The sequence below is a fragment of the Dermacentor andersoni genome, chromosome 6 (assembly GCF_023375885.2).
Source record: "Dermacentor andersoni chromosome 6, qqDerAnde1_hic_scaffold, whole genome shotgun sequence".
NCBI classification, from domain to species: domain Eukaryota; kingdom Metazoa; phylum Arthropoda; class Arachnida; order Ixodida; family Ixodidae; genus Dermacentor; species Dermacentor andersoni.
The window spans coordinates 56,868,889-56,882,062 of record NC_092819.1 but is presented as its reverse complement, the minus strand read 5'-3'; the positions used below and the strand labels follow the sequence as shown (position 1 = coordinate 56,882,062).

The following is a 13,174-nucleotide window of genomic DNA, read 5'->3' as shown; positions in this document are numbered from 1 at the left end:
CTTGGTTGAAAGCGTTGTATCACGGGCAAATAATAGTTTATCCAGAAATCGAGCCCAGCGCTGCTATGCATTTAGCAGCACGACGTCTGCTATGGGAAGGGGAAGCCAGAAGGCGCGCAATGGCCGCCGCGGTCACGCGTTCAAAGATGGCAGCACCCATGCAGCGAAAGCTCGTTCTACATTATTGCTGCTTTGGGCCAAGGGGACCCGTTTATACTTTATAGAGTCCAGATTTATCGCGTTGCATTTAGAGACGTACGCTATTTGGCCGCGTCCCAGCCATCGCAGCGCTGGAACGCGAGCAGTGTACTCCCGTTCAGTGTGCATAAAGTAAACGTGGGGCGTTGTAGGAATGTGAAGAATGCAAATGCAGCGCCTCCATCGACAACAACTTACGGCTTCAGTATTCTTACCGCACAGTTATTTTTCTCGCTCTCTTTCTAATAGTTCTACCGCACGCTTCGTGGCCGGTCCCCGCTGTGGGTATGTGGGGGGATCATCATCAACGGCATTTCGCGTGCTACAGCGTGCCGGCAGCAGGTACAGCCGAGTAGCACACGGCACCACCCGGCTGCTCGCGCCATCGCAGGAACGTTGGCTCGACGTGGAGCGGGAGCGCCGACCGCCACGCTGACCACGCGCAAGGTGGGCCAACGACCCCGCTACGCCTGGTCCGAGCCGTCCATGGCCAGCCTGTCCGAGAAGCGGCTGCTGGTCGGCTTCGACGACCTGGGCATCCCCGACTGGACGCAGGTCGAGTTCCTCACCTTCTCGCGGGAGATCCGGCTGTGCTCGCTGTGCGGCGTCGTCTCGGCCACCACGGCCACCATCGCCTGCCAGCATGTCCTCTGCAGCTTCTGCTTCCGCGACCAGGGAGAGGGCCCGAGCATCGTCTGCCCCATTGACAAGGTGCGTGTAGCGCGTGCGCTCCGAGATATATTAAATGCCTCAGCATTAGGAGTGTCAAAGTGGAACCAAGTGCGTTAATTAAATTATGGGGTTTTACGTGCCAAAACCACTTTCTGATTACGAGGCACGCCGTAGTGGAGGACTCCGGGAATTTTGGCCACCTGGGGTTCTTTAACGTGCACCTAAATCTAAGTACACGGGTGTTCTCGCATTTCGCCCCCATCGAAATGCGGCCGCCGTGGCCGGGATTCTATCCCGCGACCTCGTGCTCAGCAGCCTAACACCATAGCCACTGGGCAACCACGGCGGGTGAACCAAGTGCATGTGTGTGTGTGTGTGTGTGTGAAGCCGGTCACGTGGTAGAGGTACTCATACAGTACACACGCGTATATAGTACAATTGACGGTCGTCTGCTCCGGATCACCGTCAATTGCACTTCGCTCCTCGAAAAGGCAGGACGTGTGGCGAGTGAGCTCATGAACACCTTGCAATGTGGTGAACGCGTCTTAAATCATGGATACGGGACCTCAAAGAGGTGCGACGTGATGCTGACGCATTTTTCTCGCATTTACCGCTAAATCGCCACTTAATTCTCCCCCCCCCCCCCCCCTTTTTTTTTGTGCGTCGCTCCTTCGGTGCAATCGTTTCTAAGGGGTGCTTCGCCTCGTTCACGCCTGCGAATAAAGCACCGCGTATGTTCCGCCAGCTGGCGTTTCTGGACTTACTTGCTGCAATGGTGGTTGGACCTTCACTGCTGACACATTATGAAGCATATTTTTTTTCGGCTAAGATGTTAATGCGAGTAAAAGTACTGAAAAACGTAATGTGCCGGTTTTCCGAAAACGCTATATCACTAATGAAGTTTCTATTTTAACTAAATTTGAGGAGGGTTAGGGGTGATATGCAGACCAACCTTGAAGTGCGTACACTCTTCTTTCAATTTTTACGCGTTAACAAGGCATGTGGCTGCTCTCTTTCGGTGAACTATGTGCGATGCAGTGTTTATATCTCGTTGAATTAGGAATCGCATTGTGACAAACAATAATGTTTAATTTGTGTAGCCTAATTAGTCATTGTGGAAAGTTACTAATTCAAGAGTTCTCGAGTGGCATACCACGGTTATTCACAGTGTTTTCCAGAGTTATAAAACAACTGTGCAAGATGCTAACTTTGAATTCAGTGAAAATAAATGTTAGGTTTAATGTGTGGCAAAACTACATTACTGGCTTAATGAGAAGCATTGCAGACAATTACTGAGCCCTCATTTTTTTTTTTTTCGTGAGTCATAAAGGGTTCGTAGTTGGTTTCTCTTGTGAACTAAACAAGGCATCTTGTTTATACTTTGCGAACATAAGGGGAAAGCTATGGATAGCCAAAGTTGAAAGTATGTGGGTTTAACTGTGGCCTTTGCAATAAATGACATATGCAAGTATTCCAGAGAGTTATGAGCATGTTTTAAGAGCAGTGCAAGATTTAGCCGGCCAGCTGCCCTGACATAATTACAAATGCCACAGAGATGAAATTTAGCGAACTCTGAGAGAGCAATATGGCAAATTTGCGTGCGAAATTAAATGCATGTGGATAAAACGGAGCTTCTGTAAACATTTCTTTAGAAGTGCTCGATAGCGTTATACGGCCATTCAGCGCTATGTTTCTCAAGTGTCCCGAGGGTATTCTACGTTGCACAAATTTCATATTTGACAAAATGAGGGGCCATAGCTTGTGGGTTTTGCGTAGACAAAATTCAAAGCTTCTGGGGTAGTTACAGCCAGTGCAATAAATTACGTATTTAGGTGGTCCTAAGTCAACAACTCTGCGCAAGATGTATCCCGCTGCCATGACATCTACTAAATGCCACCAAGATCAAATCTAGCGAAAATGGAGGGAAATCTATAGGAAATCTCTGCACGTCACATGCATGTGGATTAAATGGTGCTTTCACGAAAAAAAAAAAAGTTAGGCGTTTGAAAGTCTCTTACTGCTGTCATCCGCAATGTTTTCTCGGGAGTAAACAGCTGTACAAGACACCAAGTTCAAATTCAGTTACCATAGAGGAAATGGCAAGTTTAATGTGCTATGAAAATTTCACGTTCCTGGCTGAACCCTGTAATACACAATGTGTCATATATGCCGAGTTTAATTGATGCTTCGAAATTCTGACCGAAGCGGCGACACTTCAATCAAAACACTTAGTTTCATTATTGATATGCTGGAGTGAAGTTATAGCTGTGAATAGTTAAGCAAACCAATTACTAGTTAATTCAGTAAATAAGCTATAATTGAAAAAAAGAAATATTCTAATAATGTGATCTCGATCCATAGCCAGAAACAGATGTCAGCAATTTGTTACAATCTTCTTTGATGTGGAACTGTGTAGTCTGGCCATTACTGGGTTAATTAGAAGTGTTGCAAATAATTGCCGAATGCTCCTTCATTCCCTATACGTGTGTCATATACGAGGTTCACGGTTGATTTCTCCAACGTCCTCGGTGAAAGGCACTGTGTTTGTATCTGGTGAAATTAAGGGTACATTATGAGTAATGTGTAGGTAAAGTTCAGTCTGTCGGTGAATTGCAGCCTCTGCAATAAATTACGTATGCAAGTGCTTTGAAGTGTTATCAGCGGCGCAAAATCGAGCACGTTGCCCTGGCGTAACTACAAATGACACCAAGATAAAATTTAGCAAAATGGGACTGACCAGCATGACAAATTTGTAAGCAAAGTTCAATGCTGGAGGATCAAAAACAGCTTTTGTGAAAGATTTGTTAAGCAAGCGTTAGAGCCAAGCGGCCATTGTCACCTACATACGTTCCCCAATTTCGCAAGATAACTCTGCGTTGACCAACTTTATATTCAGTAGAAATGCAAATATATTCAGTAGATTAAGCGCAATGCAGCACGAAATTTTAATGTTTCTGGTCCAATTAGGAAATAATTGTTGAACTCTCTATTGCTTTCCGTTTTTCCATATGTTATGCGCTTTTTCCGGTGTCATCGATGAACTAAGTGAGGCACCTTGTTTACATTTGGTGACTGTTAGAACCAGGCAATGGGTGACGTTCACACAAAATTTGAAGTGTGTGAGTTATTGTAAGATTCGTAACATCGCAACACAAGACACTGACAATAGGAAGGTAAGAACGACGACACGGCACTCGTCGTTTTTACTTCCATTTGTCCGTGTCTTGTGTTGCAACGTTATAAACCTTACAATGAATACTAACCAACTGGCCCAACCTGCAGTCTTGCCGTGCGAGTTAATTGCGTCCTTTGCAACAAACCATATGTATGGCGGCACTCCGGAGTGTTAAGAGTGTGTCTTGCCAGTGGTGCAGGACTTAGCTCATTGCCCTGGCAGAACTAGATGCTCCCGAGATCAAATTTAGCGAAAATGGGAGGAACGCTATGACAAATCTATGTGCGAAGTTATATGTGCATTAACTAACTGCATCCGTTGCAAAAAAATTATTAATCAAATGCTCGAAAGTGTCTCTCAGCCATTTACAACCATGCCTGCCAATGTACCAAGATAATGCTACGTAGGGCGTCATCTTAAGTGCATTGCATGGTGAAATTTTAGCGTTCCTAGTCTATAATTAGAAGCGTTTACAAGTAATTACTGAACCCTCGTTTTTTTCTCTAACTTTATACGTTGAACGAGATTCGTAGTAGGTTTCTCTGGTGAATTAAACAAGGCACATTGTTTATGTTTGTTTAAAATTAGGTGCACATTAATTATGGGTAATATGCAGGCAAAGTTTAAAGTGTGCGACTAATTACAGTATTAGCAGTAAGTTATGCATGTGTGTCATTGATGCTTAATTGAAGGGCTCTGACATTCCATACTTGTAAACTGACCAAGACGCAGTAGCAGAGGGCCCCGAGTGTTAACCACCTGCCACTTCTAAACAACCACCGTAATCTCAATACTTGCACATTTTCGCCTCCATTGCTTCGATGTGCAAGCAGAAAACGCAGCATTCCCCCATTCAAAGAGAATGGGTTTTTACTGCTAAATGCTATGATGCCCATCTGTAGCACCGTATGTCCTTACTGCGGCCGTTAGCGTGGTGTTATTGCAATGTCAAGGTCTGAAAGAGGCCTTGGCGCAGTTATTTGTTGATATATATCATGAGTGCTGAGTGAACTACTCACTTACCTCGGTCACATCAGTGCTGTAGTCCATTGTGCGGGTTCTCCACACAGCGATGGGGATGCAGATCTGATGCATGCCAACTACGCTTTCTTGGACCCAGGTGGAGACCCCTACCAGCAAGGCCAAGTTTGAACGGAACAACACGGAGCTGCTTCTGTCGCTTCGCGTGGCGTGCGTGAACCGCCGCAATGGATGCCGGCTCCTGGACACGTTGCGGGGCATGAAGGATCACCTCAAGCAGTGCGAGTTCCAGGCCGTCCAATGCCAGATGTGTGGCAAGAAGATTAAGCTTCACGAGGTGCCCGGCCATGCACGCAAGGACTGTTCACGCATTCCAAAGTCTGACAACAGCAAGCGGGCCACCGCTATGCCAGCCGCCCAGCTGGCAGGAGGCCCGATGCGTGCAGCGGCACCAAAATGCGCCGGCGAGCAGACGATGAACATGGGACCAATGCAGGGCCCGCCAGTGAAGACTGTGCCATCTCAGGTCATGCAGCCTCAAACAATGCCGGCACAAATGGTCATGCAACCGATGGCGATGACACCGCAGGCGATGATGACTCAGCATCTCCAGGCGCCGCCTGTCGTCATGCAACAAGCCCCGTGGCTTGATGAAGTTGCCACGATGCAGCAGAAGGTGAATAAGGTGCATGAAGACGTGCGCAAGATGGCCACCAGGATGCAGGCACTCAAGGACGAGACTGCCAGAGAGCTAGACATCTTCAAGAAGGAGTTGCAGAAGATGAAAAATGAGAAAGGAGACTACAGCGTCATAGTCAATGGCATTTCTGGCTTGCGCAGCCAGATGAAGGACAACATGGCAGATGTGACTGAAGAATTTGACGCCATTAAGGAAGACATGAGGGTTTATGGAGCTAGTATTGAAGACTTAGGAGCACTGAAGGAGACCATGGACTTGAGGATTGCAGATGTTGTCAAGAATGTGGAATCACTAAAGGACAGTGTGGAGGCCTATGCAAAACTGGGTACTATGGTGGCTGAGATGAAGAGCTCCATTGCTGCCATTCAGGACATGAAGCATGTGATGGAGTTTGTCAACGACTTTGAACAGACCTTACTTGGAGACATTACGGGAAGCTCTGGTGACAAGAAGAAAGCATTTACTCAACAAGTTGAGATGCTGAAAAAGTGCGTGGAAGTAATTGATGAACTAAAGTGCACTGTCAAGCACAAGGATATGGAGAAAGTTGTCACTGAACTGAGGACCATCAAGGATGATCTGGGAAAGTACAGTACACTTCATGACAGGGTTGAAGGAATATCATCAGATTTAACTGGATTGAAGGCAGTAGTGAAGGATGCTGGTGACTTTGCCAGGACCGATTCTGCAATAATTCAGGAATATCGCGCCGAGCTTGAAGGGTACAGAGCAGAGATCAAACTGATACAAGAAAAAGTGCATAAAATTGATAGTGACATTGATTACCTGAAGAGCACTTCAGACAACACAAAGGATAAAGTTGGATTTGATGAAGTAGTCACTGAAGTGTCAAACATAAAGACGAAACTTGAAGACTTTGATGTCCTGGAGGAATCACTCCAAGAAACAAAGGACGCATTGCTGCGTATTGATGTTCTGTCGGAAGAGCTTAACAAAATCCGTGAGAAGACTAATAAACTTGAAGAAAGCGAAATAGTGAGGAAGGACACAACCAAGAAACTGGAAGAAGCAACAACCCAGCTGTCTTCTCTGCAGACAGTAAATGACAGTATTCAGAGATTGCAAACCAGCCTGCAGACACTAAACAAACGCTTTATTAAGAAGACTGAAGAGCTGCAGACAAGCATTGGAGCTACTGTGTCAGAAAAGCTCGAAGCTTCAGATAAATTCAAGGAACTGGCAGAATTAAAAGCCTCTCTTGCTGAGATAAAGAAGGATGTCCAGCTGTTAAATGACTCGAAAGACTCGTTGCCTGCCAAGAACACTGCTAAGCAAGAAGGCCTCACAGATGTAGTCAGAGACTTGAAGAACCTCAAAGCCAGTATGCAGACAATGCAAGAATCATCTGCGTCAATGCGTGAAAAGGCAAAGCGCTATGAAGAACTGCGAAAGTCGGTTGATGTCATCAAAGAAAACATGAAGGATTATGAGGAGTTCAAGACAGATTTTGCCAGCTTAAGGAAGACTGTAGAAGAAAAACTGAAGAGCACTGAAAACTGAGCGTTCCACACAGCGTTCCATTTATGTGGTGCCCATGTGCACAATGACTCAATTTTTGTGCACTGTAACTATAAGTACAGGCTTAGCATGAAGAAAAATAAAGGCTTGCTCACAACATACTAGAGAGACGGCCAAAATATATTTATTACAAGGAAATTGTGTGACTTAACATGCAAGGTAATCGGCAGTGCTACACAATGTTGCTAAAATTTAACTTACAGTGTCATATACAATGAATTGCAAGTGAAAAATCAATACAGGAATGTCTGCTCTTTCGGCTTTGCGCTCAGTGCTGTCCAAGTGCGCATCTCTGGCCAGTTGTCATTCCCATGTTGGGCTTCCACTCACAACTTCACCTTCATTGTTGGCTAGTGTGTCACAATTTCTTTGTACAGAGTGTAACCAGTTGAACCCGTCGAGGTGCTTTCTTTGGAAGATCTGCAGACTTCCCCGATTCTGGCTTGGCACCGCTCGATTCTGGAGATTGCTTTTTGTCCTCGCTGTTGTCGGAGGCTGCCATGTCACAATCCTGACCGCTTGAGTGGTCATTCACAACTTGAGGTGCAGTGTCCCTTTTACAAACTTCCACAGACTGCTGAACTTTGTCCTGTGATTCCTGTTTGGAATCTCCCAAGTCCATCTTCGTCCCACTTGCAACCTCGGACACTAGTTTGTTGTTGGTGCACGTGTTTGCCAAGTCGCCACTACCACCACTGCCTTCTTGATGGAGTGCTTTGTCCTTGCTGGTTGCTGCATTTTTCAAATCTGCCCCATGATCCTGTTCACTATTGTCTCTCCTCGTCAGCGGGCATTCCTCAAACGCGACTCCGTTACATTTCTTGTCTTCCAGCCCCATTTCACTGTTTCCGTTAGACTGACTGGAGCTTTTCCTGCCACTTCTAGCGTCTTCTTCGTCGTCGATGACAATAATGTCGGCTAGCGTCTTTCTGGTGCGTGGGCTGGTACTAACCCTTGCTGTGACTTCTGTTACCTTGAAACTGGCACTTTTCCTTTTGTTATTTCTAAATATGTCTCTCTTTTTTGGTGGAACATTTTTAGGTTCTGAAGGAGAATTGCTTTTTGATCCAGATGGGGAGTCACTGCAATTAAAAATAAGACACATGACTGGGGTGCCGATTTGAACACTACTATGCAGTTTGAATCGTGGCCGGTATAATGTAGCAATGCCTTTCGCATCATAGTACAGTTGAATTCGTTTATAACAAATATGATAGTTACACGAAAAGTGGCTGTTATATCAGTAGCTCGTTATATGTGGACTTACCCTTCAAAATGCACAAAAATTAGCGACACTGAAGCTGGCTGTGGCACTTACGATTCAACAACACTTTGGTCCGAAAATTGTATTTTCAGCATCTCGCTTTTTGTTCCTGGCACTCACGTGCATCTAGTTAGTTTTCGTTGAAAACCCGATCTAAAGAACGCAATGCGGCATGTTCTAGCCCAGCCAGTTCCGATCACTTGCCATTTCGAAACCACAAGCACAGCCGCCGCTATTGTTTCTTCAAAGCTTACTACGTATATGTTTTAATATCGGCAGGACATGAGTGGATACCGAATATGACAGCGAAGCATTCTAGTTGGCAGGAAGCAGAAATTGCTATGGCATGTCAGCATGTTGCAAAGGTCGTGGCGTTACGGCTTCGTCAGCTGCAGATGCGCTGGTAGCCATGAAGTGACATTTTCTATGTCGCTTCTGTCGAAAAAGTACGAAGTTAGATAGGTAGAATTCCCTTGTCAGCGACGTAAAAGAAATGTGGAAGAACCATGATCTTCCAATAATGGCGCAGTAACGACCGCCGACTCTGAACAAGAGTGCTGCTATCATGACCTCTGTGACTGCACATGGCGCCGCACGGACAAGTGCCCAAAAATTAAAGTGCTGCCGACATTGTGGCCTCTGTGATAGCATGCGCTGGTGCTATCACAGAGGCCACTGCCACTGTTCTGCCTCGCCCTGAAGCATGCTGGAGAGATGCCTTGAAGCATGGTTACCCTAGCATGGCTGAAAGCGGACGGCTTTCCCTGTGGCTTCTGAAATGCGCCCGGGGCGCTCACTCATCTCGGCAATTGTATCTTGGTTGCTATTAGACTGGAGTGGGGGGTGTGCTGCCGTGCGCCCAGTTCGGTGGAGATTCCGTGCTTCAAAACTTCGTGTGCGACCTCCTTTTATCACGATTATTTTTGAAGTGTTCAATGTAACAGTACACCACCGTTGAAAACATGTGTTATACAGTGAAACCTCATTAAACCGTAGTTGGCCAGAGGTCGGAAAAAGTATGTACTACACGGTAGTACTACTTAACCAAATGAAAGCGCAGCAAACATGCAGTATTTATTCATTTCGCACATGTCTTATTTTCATTTGATACCACGGCGGGCTAGCAGCGATGACGGCGGCCTCAAACTCACTTAAGCGACGAGCCAGCTTTTCTGCCAGCCCCTTCTTCTCAGCGAACACCCACATGAGGCTGACATAACGCGCAGAATCTCCCACTGCTATCGATCCTGAATCTCCCATACTTTCGCTGTCCGTGTCATCCTCATCATCGCCGTTAGGCGACACTTCGGCAATGAGAGAGGCAACAATGTCGAAAAGTTGAACCTCAAAAAGTCTAACGTCGTAGCCGTCGTATTTTCGCAGTCGCAGCAGCACTGCTGAGTAACTTCTTCACATATTCCAAATGCCACACACCACAGTCAACTAGAGCCCTCTCGCGTGCCAGCACAGACTTCTTCGTGTCCCGTTTGATAGCAAGAACGATGTCCAATTTCTCTTCTATTATGAGCACCCAGTTTTTGTCCTAGATTGCATCACGCAACACCACCACAGAATAAACAACCATTTGACAACACGGGCCACAACGCTCTCAGACTCTGGCACAGGGCAAAATAATGTTGTGTGTTAATGTGACTTCAGCCTTCCAAGCGCCCTCTGTGTTTGCGCCTGGAGGCCATTCCGACCTCTGAGGCTTGTTGTTCTGCCAGGCCAATGTACCACCGTGATTATGTGATGAAAAGTGGAAACACTTTGTGTTAACCGATATGCATGTAATAACCTTGTACGGTTTATGCGGATACAAAATGCATTATGTTCAATGGCCGCTGAGTCAGGGATTTGACTTTACTACTTTTAAAACGAAACTACTGTTTAATTAAGCGGGTACAGTTTAACGAGGTTTTACTGTATATGGGTTCAGTTTCAACAGGCAGGACCGGAAAATCGTAAATGCAGTGAAATGTGGTCGTTATAAGTATTCTTTTATCATCCACTGCTCATGACTGGATGATCGCTGCGACAAAGTAGGCGGAGCACTGCTTGGACCACGGGCGAAGTGTGCAAATGAGAATTGGAACAGAATCTTTACATTGTGCTGGCCCAGAGTATAACCCAATTTTTCAAATATAAAGCAGAGACGAATGTTTCTGTGAAAGTCACTCGCTTACTGGTGCACGGCAAGTGCTATTTTTTTTCATTACGGCAGGAAAGAATAGGAATCGTGGTGTTCCATGTTTTCAAGTGCTTTGAATAAGTACAAAAGACATATGTTAGTGCAGCAATAACATGAACTAAGCAACTACTATATTCGTGGACAACTTTCTGTGGCTATGAAGAGAAAGCTATGGAGAGAAAGCGTGCACAAATAAAAGCGCTTCTGAAAAGAGTCCCACATTTTAATCCATGTTAGATTAGGCCGAGGAAGAGAAAAGATGAACACCTTATTAGCGAAAGTTAACTAAGACAGAACACACCACTGAGTGTAAAGTTTTACTTATTTTGCGGCTTTTCCTTTTAGTGTCAGGCAAACGTGAAACCATCACACATGGAAGCTGCGTAGATTCGGCGTCCGATATGAGCAACCAAAAGCACTGTCAAATGCTGCTGGACTACTTGGCGCGGTAACACAGAAGCAGCAGCAGCTAAGTTAACATCACTCAAACCTCCAGTGTACTAGAAGCTGCAAAATGAACATAAAACATTACTACCATTGATAAGCTGTGAATCTCTTACTTGCTTGAGTATCACCATGCTCCCTCACAAGCAATCATTCGACGAGATACAGCTGCTGTCTCAAAGGGCAACTCCCTCAACTCTATACTATATTAAGCAAAGTGAGCAAAGCCTTTCCGAAAATACAAAAGTGAGTCAATTTGCTTAGAAACTCGGAAATGCAGGGCCGTGTTACATAATTAAAAAAGAAGTACCGAAACTAAGCTGGGTAACTTGGACAGCTGTTTCATGTGGAGTTCGCACTCTCGTTCAAGCACCTATCATAAAATGCGCCTACCTCCCACTTTGTGGACTTCCACTAAACTGATTTGCCATATTAACCACCCACCATAGTTCGGCTTTTCCAGCTCAAAAGCTTCCATGAAGCCCAAATATAAAAATCTTAAGGAAATCAAAGAAGCTGTCCAATACCCTGCGCTATTCCATTAACCCATGAGTCAATGTTATATGCGCATGATTTGTCAATTTATTATTTCGCTACTCAGAATAGAGCAATGGCAAAACTTACTGAAACCACTTGATTGCTCATCATTTAGTACTATATAATAAATTATCTATTTGGCACGGATTTGAGGATGGGGATCACGAAGGTGTCATGCTGGTAAACTTGCTGAACGATGGTGGCAAATATCGAGCTGTTGGCGGCAGTCGGTAATGTTATGCTAAAATACTCTATGCCTAAAGGCCAAAGAATGGTCCTCACAGCACTGGAGATTGCACAAAATGACTTGTTGGCAAGCACCCACTCGTCTGTAACTGCCGTCTGATTGCGAAGTAGATATTGAAATTGGCAAATGGGCAGGATTGAGAATAACAAATCATATACAGTAGAACCTCCACTTTACACATGTTTTCTCGGCGCTAACGTTTGCAATCGAGAGCACAAAAAATGACCCGATAGAAGGGAAATAACAAAATGCATCTCAGGCTGCTGGAGCAATACCAGCTCGATGCGCGTCGGCGCCTCATGCCACAACGGTCAGCGCGAGGCTTTGCATTATGTAAATGTCAACAACAGTTGAGTTAAAAATTTTTTAGTTACTTTGGATCGCACGTTTTCCTGGTTAGTAAGTTTTCTCTCCCGGTTTTTTCCAAACCGTACGAATGAGGTTCTACTGTATTCACAGGTACGAGTTGGGAGCATTTAAAATTCAATTTCAGTGAAACTAAATAACTTTCACTTGAACCATTTGGCACAGATGATTAGAGTGCCACACAGAAAACTTCATAGAAATCCTGTTGAGACCCATTCACCTTGGAAAAATAGCCAGAGTTGCCCATTGAGTGCATGCAATGCAGTGCATGTTTAGGCCCCATAAATTTCAGTTTGAGCCTATGACAGTAAGTTGCAAAAGCTCAATGACTGTTTGCTAAAGTTTACAGTGATGTGTCATCCCTAACAAAAGCTTGGAGGCCACAACATTAGCAAGAAAGACTTCTTGCACAGGCCTGCAACCTCAAATTTGGCCACTCGCTGCCCCAGTCAGTCATGCACGTATGCATTATACTGCTTGATTTGATGCAGCAGTTCAGTGTCTACAACAAACTTTATGAAAGCCAATGCACCATACCTGTTGTTTTCTACCGTTTCCTTAAATGGGAAGGAACCCTCGTAGACCTCGCCCAGCTCCGTCTCGCTAAACGTGATCAGGGAGCAGTATCCATCAGTCGATGAAGCAGCCAACACCCTGCCATCGGAAGACCTGGAGCAAGAATGTCGATCAGTAAACCAGACCCAAAATTTGGACAAGGGCTGCATTTGGTGGGGAGTAATGAAGGCTAGATTCTCTCAAGTGTTAAATGCCACAGTACTTGTGAAGCTTACGTAAAACAAGCTTGAGCATAATAAAAATTCTCAAGAAACTATTAGAGCAAAAACCACTGAAAACAGTGA

General features: G+C 45.2%; 2 protein-coding genes across 2 annotated transcripts in view; one reads left to right on the top strand and one right to left on the bottom strand.

The window, feature by feature from the left end:
- Positions 1–491: 491 nt before the first annotated feature.
- On the top strand, positions 492–7,371 carry LOC126522822 (uncharacterized). Its single transcript, XM_050171649.3, has 2 exons — positions 492–909; positions 5,166–7,371. Exons 1-2 carry the CDS (start codon positions 685–687, stop codon positions 7,245–7,247), a joined length of 2,307 nt encoding a protein of 768 aa, XP_050027606.1. The 5' UTR covers positions 492–684; the 3' UTR covers positions 7,248–7,371.
- Caf1-105 (chromatin assembly factor 1, p105 subunit) overlaps positions 7,368–13,174 on the bottom strand; it is a 24,219-nt gene continuing 18,412 nt past the window's right edge. Inside the window, exons 13-14 of the mRNA XM_050171650.2 lie at positions 12,852–12,983; positions 7,368–8,347 (exon numbers count right to left, since the gene is read on the bottom strand). Of these exons, the coding sequence (XP_050027607.1) occupies positions 7,624–8,347; positions 12,852–12,983 (856 nt within the window). The 3' untranslated portion in view covers positions 7,368–7,623. The remainder of the gene's footprint in view (positions 8,348–12,851; positions 12,984–13,174) is intronic.